Consider the following 14,430-nt stretch of genomic DNA (forward strand, 5'->3'; position numbering starts at 1 on the left):
AAGAATAAAAAACTCATTGGTCTTCAGACCTAGGTTTTAGGTCTCATATTTTAAAAAAATTTATATATTCTATTTATTTACATTATATAGACCAAAAGACTAATCATGGCATGTGACTTTAAATTCTGTTTGACTTCAAATAAATAGAGAATTCTTGTTTAAGTATCATGCCTAAAGTAACAAAAATAAGCTCAGAGAAAAGATTGAAATGACAGTACCTGGAGTTTTATTTCCTGGTTAGAGCCAACTTGTTGACAGAAGACTTTGTAGAAGTCAACAACTCCCTCTTCCACCCATAGCAGAGTCACTGAAGTCTGAGTCTTATTCACTGCAAAAAGTGATTTTGGAGGAGCTGGTTCTGTATGCAAAGAAAAGGAAAAAACTTTTGATTTCCCTATCCCTTCATGAAATGAATTATTTTTGTCTTTGGACTATCAAGAGGAAGAAATAAACAAATGGAGTCTAAGGAACAGTTTCCATGAAGCTTCTTAATTATTTTTTAAAATAATTTAGTAAATAAAAAGCCAGGAACAATGCATCTTGCCTTTCCTTCTCCATGTCATATATTTCTCTATTTAACAAACTTCCTGTTTCAAGTTTAGCTTACTTATAGGCATCATCTATTTATAGATTGTGTGCTAACATATGAAATAAGCTCAGGGAGTTGTCACTTCCTTGTATTAAAAGCACTAGTCTTCAGCAGAAATTCAAAATTGCTACTTGGGAAAGCTGCATAAAACAACATGGACGTAACTAATCTGAGGCAATGCTTCCCTGTAACTTTTTTCACCTTCAAGTTGAATCAATGCATTTTCGTTCTTAAAAAATGACTTGCTTTTACCAACTTGGGAAGGTAGACTTTCTCACAACTTTAATTGTCAGGATGGATGAATTCGCTTAGTGAATTTAATGTTAAACATGTCTTTTAAAAGAAAGTTATGGGAGAGATTCTGATCATTAAATATGTAAACCAAGAGATTTTAACTTTATTTGTATCATGTACCTCTTTAGTAATCTGGGGAAATGTGTGACTTCTGAGAATAAAATGCTCTCACATGCATAAAATTCATAGGAAATTCAAAGGAAGCTAATTATATTGAATTACGTAATACATATAAATATATGTAGATATGTTGGTTTGTATATGCACACATACACCAGTAGATTGATACAATTCACATGTCAAAAATGTCTATCTCTCCTCTGACAGATCTGGTTGAGTTTTGTGGACTTCACTCTAATAATAGCATCTATGGTTCTTTTATCCTTGAGAACATGAGAAACTGACTGACCCTGTCCTGGGAAGAATTCATAGCTTCAAAACAATAAACATAGAATGAACTTATTAATGGCGTAAGAACAGTAACAACTTGATAGAATGAAAAGAGGGTGGGTGAGTCTTGGATTTAAACAGACTTAAAATATATGTTAAAAAAACTAAGGTGATACTTAACATCTGGGCTTCTTTATAAACATTCATTAGAGTCTCCCATCTAGAGAGCCCAGTTTCATTTATCCTCCAGGGGTTCAGTCATAGTGCTTATGGTACTATACTTGGGTTCCACAATGTGAGAGGACCCTGACATGTTCCTGGTTTAGTTCTATTATCTCTAAACTCTGTCACCTCTTCAGCCCTGGAAGTTAAACAGGGATCTAGTGACTTGCCATGACTCCCTCACTCTTCCAGTGTGTCCCTGTCTTGTAGGATGACATAGTCAGGTAGATAGTGCCATTACTCTGTTCCTTACTCTTCTTTTAGTGTCTTCAGTTTTGTTATAATATTTTTGGGATATTTACAAAGTCACTGATATCTTTACCACTACCAGATTTACGTTCCTTATTCTTTCAATTGACTAGTAACAATTACCTATAAGTACTGTTTCTCCCAACCTGGAAGCCCCTGCCTTGTCATCTCTTTCTTATGGCTTCTCTTTCCTAGTTATCCTGGTTAGAACTTTGATACATTTGTAAAAATATTCTCAGATCTTTTTCCAACTAGAACAATAAAGAGGATGAGGCTAGAGAGATAGCTTGAGAACTTTCAGTATGAAAGGGTTTATGTCTTTCCTAGGAAATAGGCTAATGTGTCAGACCATCTTCTAGTAAATCTTGACTTTTAAAAAGAGTTCATTTATCATGTGTTCCATGTGATTGACTCCCTGTCCCTACAATCCTATGATCTTCATATCTGAAGTCACTTACTCTGGTCTGTAGCACTGGTCCCCCGACTTGATACCCTGGGATCAATCTGTCTTTTACTTGAATCACCAAATAAGTCCACACTTTTATTGATGTGAGATTTCAGATCTATTTGTGCCTTTCAAGAATTATGGATACAAAAATAATTCATGTCCTGATGACTAATACATAACATTCCTAGATATACATAAGTGTGTAAATGCATGTACTTTAAGTCCCTTGTGGTGTATATAATTGAGTATATAGGAGTATCCTTACAGAAGAGTACTCTCTTGTCAGTGATCAAAACATACAAGTAATAATCACAAATCTCACAAAAGAAAAATAGTAATTTCTTCATCAGTTTGTTATTCATTGAACTTAAGAGAAGAAGCAATTGGTTCTTCAATGCCATATGGAATAATGTGATTGAGTTCAAGCTTAATGATATGAGGTGAAGTATCTGACAGAAACAATGGTTTTGTGTTCATAATAATCTCCTAGCATAAACTAAGAAATTAACCTCTGCATTACAATCTGAAGTACATTTACATGCTTTTAATTTCCATATGATGGAACACCATCTTTTACCACTAGGCTCAACAATGATGAAAGAAAGTATCAGTAAAAGGTGCTGCTAGGTGGAGCAGTGGATAGAGTACTGGCCTTGGAGTCAGGAGTACCTGAGTTCAAATCCAGCCTCAGACACTTAATAATTACCTAGCCATGTGACCTTGGGCAAGCCACTTAACCCCATTGCCTTAGAAAATCTAAAAAAAAAGTATTAGTAAAAATTGGTAAAAAAAAAAGCCATGGAAATCTTTAAACTCTTTTTTTTTGTTTCTTGTAATTAACATATACTATTTTGCAAATAGGTTATCTGTAGCTATAAATAGTACCAGTATTGGATCAACAGACTAAGAAGTTGTTTTGTGATTAGTCATGTCCAAATCTTTGTTACCCCATTTGGAATGTTCTTGACAAAGGTACAGGATTCTTTTCCTCTTCTAGCTCATTTTACAGATGAAGAAACAAAAAGGGTTAAGTGACTTGGCAGGGTCACACAGCTAATAAGCATCTAAAGCTGGATTTGAACTCAGTTCCTCCTGATTTAAGGATGAGTACTCTATTTACTGCAACATCTTGCTGATCCTAATTTAAGAAGATGCCACCACAAATTTCATTGGCACATCTTTTTGGAGAATCAATATGCTTAAATAAGTCAGGCACTTAACATATGCTTTTTCTACTGTGAAATCTTTATATGAATTCAACCTCCAATGATAAAGGGCTTTGGAGTGGAAAGACCATTGAATTTGGAATCTGATAGATAATATGGATCTGAATTCCAACTGCTTCTAACTAGTCTATTGTAATTTAACCACTTCCAGCTTTAGTTTTGTCATCGGTAAAAGAAGGGGTTTGGACAAGGTTATTTCTAAGGCTTGTTGGAACTCAGATTTTATTATCATATGATTTTGTGATTGATGGCACACCCCTGGATTCTTAAAAGGTAGCATCTTTGTAACCTATTGGAAAATTTCAGAAGCAACAAAAATTCCAAATTGAGAGTGTTTAACTTGGAATTCCCTTCAGTGAATGATGCTTTTTTGGGAATCCAAAATCATTTCACAGTGGATTAGCCATTGAGAAATTAGGTAAGTGCAGGGTTAATCAAAGAGCTTTTCTTTAGCAAGGAAGGAATGGAGTGGAAACAATAGAGGTGGCTTCTACTAGGAGGCATTTTTGTTTGTTTTTGCAAGGCAATGGGGTTAAGTGACTTGCCTTAGGTCACACAGCTAGGTAATTGTTAAATATCAAGGCAAGATTTGAACTTAGGTCCTTCTGACTCCAGGACCAGTGCTCTATCTACTACGCCACCTAGTCACCCCTAAAATGCATTTTCAATGTTTTCCATTATGATTTCTTGTCCTCAAATTGGTATATTCTTCTGGGGAGTTATTGTTGTTGTTGTCCTTCATAATTAAAGAAGTTCATGACATCAAATGAATGCTGGCCTGACTTGTACACTATGTTTATTACAGTGAGGGGAATATTATGCAAAGACACTCTTCTCACTGACTTCTTCAGAACTGTTTCACCCCATGGCCTGATTTAATGGGAAACAAGACTTCTAGTGAAGGACTGGATGCTGTGACCTTATGGTTATGGTTCCCTTCCATATGCAACACTAGGCAAAGGTGTTGGTATGTGACTAGAGTGTTCAAAGCAGGTCTGAATTGCCTGAATACCCCAGCTAGGAATAATGAAATAAAACCCTCTTTCTATTTTGTTGGGTTTTGGAACCAGGTCATGATGGAGAGGGACAGCTGGGGGGGGAATTTGTATTATGCTACTAGAGGTAAAATTTATGGAATAGCATAAGACTATCACACTAACCTCCTAATTAGTCTCCCTGATTTCAGTTTCTTCTCTCTAAAATGTATTCCATAGAATTGCTAAATTTGCTAAAGTTGCTAGATTCTCCTAAAATATAGGAATGAGTTCCTTTCCTTTCTCAGGAGGCTCTGGTGGCTCACAAGGGTTCAAGGACACCTAATTTGATTAGAGGCTTCAAGTCTTCATTTTCTTCTCAGATTATGATGTGATAAACAAAATACATTTAATAAAGGATCATGGAAACATAAACCAAAAACCAACTGGAAACTAAATAACTTACTTTTAAATAATGAGAACATCAAAAACAAATAATAGAATTAATCAATAATTATATCCAAGAAAATGACACTAATGAAACATCATACCAAAATTTATGGGATGCAGCTAAGGCAGTTTTGAGGGGGAACTTTATGTCTCTAAATGTCTATATGAATAAAATAGAGGAAGAGGAGATAAATGAATTAGGTATCCAAAAAAGCTAGAAAAAGAACAAATTAAAGATCCTCAATTAAATACCAAATGAGAAATTCTGAAAATCAATGGAGAGATTAATAAAATTTAAAGCAAGAAGAATGTTGATCTAATAAATAAAATTAAGAGTTGGTTTTATGGAAAAAAGTTAATAAAATAGATAACCTTTTGGTTAATCTGATTAAAAAAATTATCAGTATCAAAAACAAAAAAAAGGTGAACTAACCACCAATGAGGAGAATATTAAAGAGATAAAATGGGGCTACTTTGCCAAACTGTGTGCCAATAAATTGAATAACCTGAGTGAAATGGATTTTTAATTACAAATCTTTGTAATTTACAAATTTACAAAATTACAAACGGCCCAGATTAACAGAAGAAGAAATAAAATGGTTAAATAGGGTCAGCTAGATGGCAGTGGATGGAGGATTTGCCCTGGAGTCAGAAGGACCTGAGTTCAAATTTGACCTCAGATACATAATATTTACTTAGCTGTGTGACCTTAACCCCTTGCCTTGCAATAAAATAAAATAAAATATTTAAATAATCCTATGTCAGAAAAAGAAGTTGAAGAAACCATCAACAAACTCCCTAAGAAAAAAGTCTCCAGGTCCAGATGGATTTACAAGTGAATTCTATCAAACATTTAAGGAACAATTAATTCCTATTCTACATAAACTGTTTAAATAAATAGGAGAAGGAATTCTGCCAAATACTTTTTATGACCCCAACATGGTACTGCTAGAAGAACCAAACCAGACATAAGGAATATAAAGCAATCTCTCTAATGAATATTGATGCCAATATTGCATAAATCTTAACAAAATCTTTAATATTAAATAAAATGTTAGCAATGAGAGTACAGCAAGGTATTACTAGGATAATACAGTATGATCAGGTATGTAGGATTTATTCCAGGTAGGCAGGGATGGTTCAGTATTAGGAAAATGCTCAACATAATTGAAAATATCAATAGCAAGACTAATAGAAATCATATGATTATCTCAATAGATGCTGAAAATGTCTTTGGTAAAATACAATATCATTACTATTAAAAATAAAAGAAAGTTTAGGAATAGAATTTCCTTAAAATAATAAATAATATCTATTTAAAACATCAACAAATATTATATGTAATGGGGATAAACTGGGAGCATCTCCAAGAAAATCAGAGATGAAACAAGGATGCCAATCATCACCATTGCTATTCAATATGATATTAGAAATGCTAGCTTTAGCAATAAGAAGAGAAAAAGAAATTGAAGGAATCAGAATTGGCAATTAGGAAGCAAAATTTTCACTCTTTGCAGATGATATTATAGTAAACTTAGAGAACCGAGAAAAATCATCTTAAAAAACTCCTTGAGGGGTCAGCTAGGTGGTGTAGTGGATAGAGCACTGACCTTGGAGTCAGGAGTACCTGAGTTCAAATCTGACCTGAGACATTTAATGATTACCTAGCTGTGTGGCCTTGGGCAAGCCACTTAACCCCATTGCCTTGAAAAATCTAAAATAAAAAAATAATAAAAAACTTCTTGAAAACAACTAACAAATTCTGAAAAGTAGCAGGATGTAAAATAAACCCATATAAATTATCAGCATTTCTATATCTGAACTACAAAACCCAAGAGCAAGAGACAGAAAGACAAATTCAATTTAAAGTAACTATACATAACATTAAATACTTGGGAATCTACCTCCCAAGACAAACCCAGGATCTGTATGAACACAATTATAAAGCACTTCTCACCAAATAAAGTCATATCTAAATAATTGGAAAAATGTCAATTGTTCAGGGTTATGTTGAACTAATAAAATTAAAATAACAGTTCCACCCATATTGAATTATTTATTCAGTGCCATACCAATCAAACTACCAAATAACTATCTTACCAAGGCAGAAAAAATAGTAACAAAATTTATTTAAGATCAATAATAGCAAGGGAACTGATGAAAAAATTGAAAAGGAAGATAGCCTAGCACTACCAGCTCTAAAACTATACTATAAAGTGGCAGTCATCAAAACTGCCTGCTACTGGTAAAGAAAGAGTAATGGATCATTGAATAAGGATAGGTTCAAAAGAAACAGTTGTAAATGACTACAGTAATCTGCTATTTGACAAACCCAAAGACATTAGCTTCTGCTTAAGGATTCACTATTTGAAAAAAATTGTTAGGGGAAAATAGTATCACAAAACCTAGGCATAGACCCACATCTCACACCCTGCACCAAAATAAGGTCAAAATGGGTACAGGATTTAGACATAACAGGTGACATCATAGAAAAAATTAGTAGACCAAGATATACTCTATCAGATCTATGGAAATGGGCCAAATTTATGACCAAACAAGGATTAAAGCACATTATACACTGCAAAATGAATGATTTTGACTATATTAAATTAAAAAGGTTTTGTACTAATAAAATTAATACTGCCAAAATCTGAATAAAAGCAGAAAGCTGGGAAACAATCTTCATAACTAAGAGTTCTGATAAAGATCTCATTTTTAAAATATAAAGAGAATTGCATCAAATTTATAAGATTACTAGTCATTCCCCAATTGATAAATGGTCAAGGGATATAAATAGTTTTCAAATGAAGAAATTAAAGCTATATACATTCATATGAGAAAATGCTCAAAATCATTATCTATTAGAGAAATAAAATTAATTTATTTGTTTATTTGAGGTTTTTGCAAGGCAAATGGGGTTAAATGGCTTGCCCAAGGCCACATAGCTAGGTAATTATCAAGGGTCTGAGACTGGATTTGAACCCAGGAACTCCTGACTCCAGGGCCACTGTTTTATGCACTGTGCCACCTAGCCACCCCAAGAAATACAAATTAAAACAACTCTGAAGTATCACCTCACACCTATCAGATTGGCTAAAATGGCAGAAAGGGAAAATGATCAATGTTGGAGGTTGAGGGAAGATTGGGACATTGATGCATTGCTGGTGGAGTTGTGAACTGATCAAGCCATTTTGGAGAGTAATATAGAACTGTGCCCAAAGAATGATAAAAACTGTTCATTCCCATTCACCCAGCATTTTCAATTCTGGGCCTATCAAATCATAAAAAATGGGAAAAGTTCCACATGTTCCAAAATATTCATGGCAACACATTTTGTAGTGGCAAAGAATTGGAAATTGAGGTGATACCCACCAATTGGGGAATGGCTAAACAAGTTATGGTACATGATTATTATAGAAAATTACTGTACTATAAGAAGCCACAAATGGTCAGACTCCAGAGAAGGATGAAATGACTTATGGGATCTGATGCTGAGCAAATGGAGCAGAACCAAGAGAATAATGTACACATTGACAACATTGTGAGATGATCAACCTTGATGGAAGCAGCATCTCTCAGCAGTTCAGAGAGCTGAGATAAACATATTAGACTGGCTATGGACAATGTTATTTCCATCCAGAGAAATAAAAACAAAATAAAACAAGACAAAATGAAAAAAGAGAAAAGAAAACCCTTCAGAATCTGAACGCTTTATTAAAAAAAATATTTCTTTTGTATCTCTTTCCTTCAATCCTAATTCCTCACACTGAAAATGACTAATCTGTAAACATGTGTATCTCCAAAATGTATATCCAATGTTAACCTGACTGTTTGTTGCTGAGGGGAGGAGGGCGAGAAGGAAGGGTAAAAGGAAATTATGCAACTTAAAAATATACCTATGTATATGGATAAATGTTGAAAAACTTTTACAACATATATTTGGAAAAATAAAATTTCAATAAAAATATTTTAAAAAATTAAAAGCCTTCATTTTCTTCCTTTAAAGCAAAAGATACATTACCAATTTTTATAATAAATTGATGCAATAGTTGGTGCAAAGGTGGAATAATTTTGTTTCACCTTTGTAATTACTTGGAAAATATTTTGGAAAATCTGTTGACAAAGTCAGATAACCTGTTTTAAAATATTGAACATCAGTTTCTAGGAGTTTGATAACAGTTTATTTTAAAGATGACCATATGAACTGAGTGATCTTTATAATCTTGAAGAAAGATGGTTTTGATAACTCTGGCATTAGGCCTTACAAAAAATATTGTGGAAACTAAATTTGATTACTGATTAAATGGCAAATATAGATTATGTTGCTCTTTTACTCCTTATGAAAATGGCTTCAAATATCACAGTATTTATATGAATAGTATAAAAATATTATTTTGTTAAGGACTCTTCGAATATAATACAGCCCTGGATTTTTACTGTTGTAGTAATCAATCAACACTAATTCATAATCCCTCATCAATATGCTTATTAATAATCAACGATTGGACTTAATTAGCTTTTAGCAAAGGAATTTGCTGAGATGGCTTAGTCAAACAGCATATATATATACATATACATATATATATATATATATATATATATAGTTAAAACAAATATACATTTTTGGGAAAAGTGGACTGAAACTTAATTGCAGCAAGCGATTTGTTTAGAATACAAATGTGGCATAATTCCTTGTACTATAGAACCCCAAAAGTCTTTTCTCTTTAATGATGCCTCCTACTGGATTTCTGTAGTCTCCATCTTTCTATTGCCTTATTCTCTTCTCTGCTGTGAGAGGTGATATTCCTTGAAACTCCATTTTTCCTCTCTGTACCCCTGCACCTCTCTGTCTGGATTGTGTGCCTCTGTTCCCTGATGGATTCTCCTACTGTTCCCTTTATTTTTCCTTTAAAGTTACATGGAAAATGTTGGATAGGTAGTGAGAGAAGAGACAATTGTATTTCTTTGCAGGGATTTTCTCCACAGGCAACTTCTGATGTGTAATCTCTCCCACTATTAAATTCTGAAATACGTCCAAGGTTTAGCTTGTTAATGCTCACCAAATAAATTAACATGGTTAGTTTGCTTCCTTATCTTTTGTTCCTTTCTCAATTCAATAGGAATAGTGTTTTTACTCATAAAGAGGTAACTTTATCTTGTGTAACTACATCAACTGAGCTGGAGAAATAGAAGTAGGAGGGGGGGAGTCACATCTTTCTTCCCCTTCACTGTCATTGAATTGAGCAAAATGTTTGGGGATATGCTCCATGTATGAAATGATCTGCTCTAAAAGTTCCTGGGTTCCCTTCTAATGGAGTTTGATAGCCAGCTCTTTTAAGGTGGTCTTTCCTGCAGAGTTTGCATGAATCTTCAAATGGAATACAAAGGTTACACACAATACCAATGGAAGAGTTAAGAAATCCATATACTAATAATATGAACTGTGTATTTCTTGTGTTCTCATGACCTCTATTGGTCAAAGTGATCTAGGAAATTTTCCAAACCAGAGTTGAAACAGACACACCTTTGTGATTTTAAATTACAATATCCTCAATAAAGTATCCATTATGGCTTTGAAATTTGTATGCCTTGAGAGGATGTGTGAAGAGATGTTTTCAAACATTCCAGAAAATCATCTCAAGTCTCAGATGAAGCAAAGATAGCTCAGTTTAAGGAAGATTTTCCTTTGTTTGGAGCTGTTTAACAAAGAAAAGGACTCCCTGTCATTTAGTGATTTCTCTGTCACTCTTGTTGCTGAGTCATTTTTCAATCATGTTCAACCTTTTGTGATCCCAGTTGGTATTTTCTTGGTGCAATAGTAGAGTGATTTGTGATTTCCTTTTCCAAATCATTTTATAGATGAGGAGACTGAGGTAGTCAGGGTTAAGTGACTTGCCCAAGGTCATATAGCTAGTAAGAGTCTAAAAAACTAGATTTGCACTCAGGAACATATCTTCTTGAATCCAGGCCAGGCACTCTAACCACTTTGGCACATAGTTGATATAATCTCTGTCACCAAAAGTATTGAAAAAAAGGTTTGATGATCATATATTAGAAAATCTATAGAAGATTTCACTTCTATACAGGAAGAAAGGATGGATTAGATGGCTTTAAAGATTTTAATTTGAAGATAACAACCTTAGTTACAAAGAATGAACTAGGAAAGGGAAATGAATGTTCAGGATGAAGATTTATCCAAGAGCAGAAGAGCAGAAAATTTGCCCTAAGGCAGGATTTTTTTTTTGCAAGGGGTTAAGTGGCTTGCCCAAGGCCACACAGCTAGGTAATTATTAAGTGTCTGAGACCCGATTTAACCCAGGTACCCCTGACTCCAGGGCCGGTGCTTTATCCATTACGCCACCTAGCCGCCCTGGCAGGAAATTTTAAAGGGTCACTGACTACATTCTTAGGACAAATTTGAGAAGTGGAGCTTAGTGTTAGATGAAGCTGTGAAGGGGCACAGCCAGTTACAAAGGGGATGCTAAGAGTAGGAACGTACACACTCTCAGGCTGGGGAAATGTTCTACTATAGCTGCAGTCTGTTTCAGTTCTAGTTCTTTCTCACCAAAGAAATTAAAGAGTACTTTGCTAAACAACTGCTATGTGCCAAACATTCTACCAAACATGAGGGTGAAATGTTCCCTTTCCTCAAGGACATTGTATTTGAACAGATTATATACATATAGGAAGGTTACATGTAAGACAATTATCAACAATACCACCCAGTACAGAAGGTAAAATAATAATATGGATAGAATTCCTTTAATGAGTGGGAAGACAGAGCAGAGGCTATGGACTGGCAGGACCTATGCTCTGGCCAGACTAAATGTCTGTGGAGTAACCTCACAGCAGACAGTGACAGAGGTTTCAGAGGCTTCCTTACATAGTATTCTTATGGAGAAAGGTCAGTGAAGTTACCATAATCAGTCTCATTTTGATGCTATTTATTGATTCAGAGTGTCTTGGGATTTCTTCCTGGTGGGACCAGCATAAGAGTTATTTTCTTCCCCAAGGGGTGGCTTCTGATATATACCCCCCAACTGAGAGCATCTGTCTTGGTATGTACTCCAGGTTCAATATATGGTACCTTAACTAGGTGTTACAATTCCTAATTATGGTTCTGAACAATGAAGTGTTCAATAATGAGATGCCTTAGCTATTGCTACCAGTGGAGGTTCTGCTCTCCTATAAAAAGTGGAAATCATAATGAAACTTTGCAGTTTAGTTGATACTTTTAAATCATTCAATGTTAAAAAAAATAGTTTAATCAGCTGAATTGTCTAAATGTCATTTTAAAGATCTACAGATATGTATAATCTCATACTATATATCACATCTGAAAATATTCCATAGAATAATTATTTTGGAAGAAATCATTTTCTAATGTGAAAATTAAGACAAGATAAAATTGGAAAAACTGAGAAAATTTAGCCAGCAGCTGACCCCATAGTTGTACTTAAAATTATTTCTTCTGCCAAAACAAGAAGCTCCTTTCTCCAAGGCAGAAATAATTCCTCAAGTAGATTATTTATTCTTCTATTTATTGAAAAAATCATTGGTCCTACTTCTGAATGAAAGATATATCTCACACCTATTCTACTTTACTAAACAACTCTCATGAAATTTAACTAATATTTTATGATTTGTGTAACAATAGAATTGTGAATATTGGTCCATATATAAATTATACTTTCTCAAACAGATATAACTTGTATAAAAACTGAATGTAGGCTATAGCCAAAGACGTTTTTCAATTTATCATTTTCTATGTATTATTTTCCGTGCTAAGAAACCTTGTAAGTCTGTACAGTTTCCCTTTTAATACCAGTGCTACCTTTTTGATAATTATTTCCAATTATCATGTACATAAATTGTTTAAATATGGTTGTTTGCATGTTGTCTCTCCATTAGACTGTGAGGTCCTTGAGAATAGGGATTGTCATTTATCCTGGGCATGAAAAGTATCTTTATTTTTATCCCAGTGCCCAGTATAAAGGCTAGTATTGCACAGACATTTAAGAAATGGCTATTGACTAAATGATAATCCCTCTTAGTAGATGGTTTTTATTTAAATGCATATTATATTAGCTATTTACATTCACTAGCAAGTTATAATCAAAAACATTGCATATACTTTAATATTTTGTACTCACAACCTTCATGTATGGTAGTAGTGCAAACTATTAAATGCAAATTATAAAATGGTGAAATAGTCTTGCTTAGAGTTGGTTCATGGTATGTCCAATGTCACAAGGCTAGAAATCAGACCTTGAACTGTGTCTTTTTTACTCATAGTTGATTTCTCCTTCAACATCACACTCATACACAATCATATACAAAGACACACACATACACATGGTAGACTCACCCAGTTTTACAAGGTGGGGCAGAGAGGTGTTGCTTCCTCGCTCAGTGCAAGCAGTTACTGAGAGATTATAGATATCTCCTGGAGGTAGATTTAGCACTGCAGTCATTACATTGCGTGTTACCTGTAAAAATGATCAAAATCAAATGTTAAACCTCAAATAAACCACAAAATACATAATTTCCCAAAAGTCTCTTTTAAGCTTTAATAGCTTTAGAAATTATAAATGCTATAAATTTAGAAAAAACATTAGGAAGGTAAATTATTTAAAATTTTAAAATATTGATCTGTTTCTTAATATAATTCAACATAATTACTGCCTTGTGCTATATATTACTCTAGTCAATTTTCTAACTGTAAAAATTTCATCAGCTGCTGCTCAAGGACTGAGTAGATTGCATTTGTAATATTACCCTTGAAACATGTCTTGATGCATATATGAAAGTTTTGATGTGACTTTACAAGAAAAAATCTAATGAAAATAAGTCAGGTGCTAAGATGACCAGGCAAAAACGACCTCCATTAATGATATTATTCCCACTATATAGAGAAATATAGTGACCCACCCATAATCATACAACTTGGTATAATAAATGGAGAGAAGGTTTTTGCCAAAAGGATCATATAATTTGAAGTAAAGAAAAAATCTCGCTTTTTAGGTCACAACACATCCGTAATATCTATTACTGAGAAATATAACCCCTTTTGATGTTGATGTGAATTTTATGCACAGAGAACATTCAGGGCTACCTAAGAAGGTACCTGGCATATTAGGGCATGTGCTCAAATCAGCCTAGAGAGGCAATTGTTAAATTTTCAGTGAGAGCATTTACACCTCAGAAATCAGCATAATATGTTATTTTGTTGATTGTTTAGACTTTAGAAAGTGATGAAGAAAATGTTAACAATGCCATTAATTTAAGCATTGTGTCATAGATAAATCCCCCCCTCCAAGAGATCCAATTGCTAAACATTTACCAGCACCTTCCTGCTTATACCAGAAAGGATTATCATAGAGCTTTCTACCACATATGTCCAGTTTCTACTTATAAGTATATCAGGCAGATAACATAATCCCCCTGAATCTATTTATCCATTTTTAAGATGAGGGGGTTGGATTAAATGGCTTCTGTGGCCCCCTATGGGATCTCAAATATATTATTTAATCTGTTTAGTATTCATTGGAGTTGGATATTTGAACCTTATTTCTTTTTCAATACTGA

The 14,430-nt window shown here is 33.9% G+C and overlaps 1 protein-coding gene across 1 annotated transcript in view; it reads right to left on the bottom strand.

Annotated features, from left to right (window-relative positions):
* PTPRO (protein tyrosine phosphatase receptor type O) overlaps positions 1–14,430 on the bottom strand; it is a 235,431-nt gene that overhangs the window by 78,448 nt on the left and 142,553 nt on the right. The window contains exons 12-13 of the mRNA XM_074194368.1: positions 13,211–13,331; positions 219–358 (exon numbers count right to left, since the gene is read on the bottom strand). Of these exons, the coding sequence (XP_074050469.1) occupies positions 219–358; positions 13,211–13,331 (261 nt within the window). The remainder of the gene's footprint in view (positions 1–218; positions 359–13,210; positions 13,332–14,430) is intronic.

The sequence above is a fragment of the Macrotis lagotis genome, chromosome 7 (assembly GCF_037893015.1).
Source record: "Macrotis lagotis isolate mMagLag1 chromosome 7, bilby.v1.9.chrom.fasta, whole genome shotgun sequence".
NCBI classification, from domain to species: domain Eukaryota; kingdom Metazoa; phylum Chordata; class Mammalia; order Peramelemorphia; family Peramelidae; genus Macrotis; species Macrotis lagotis.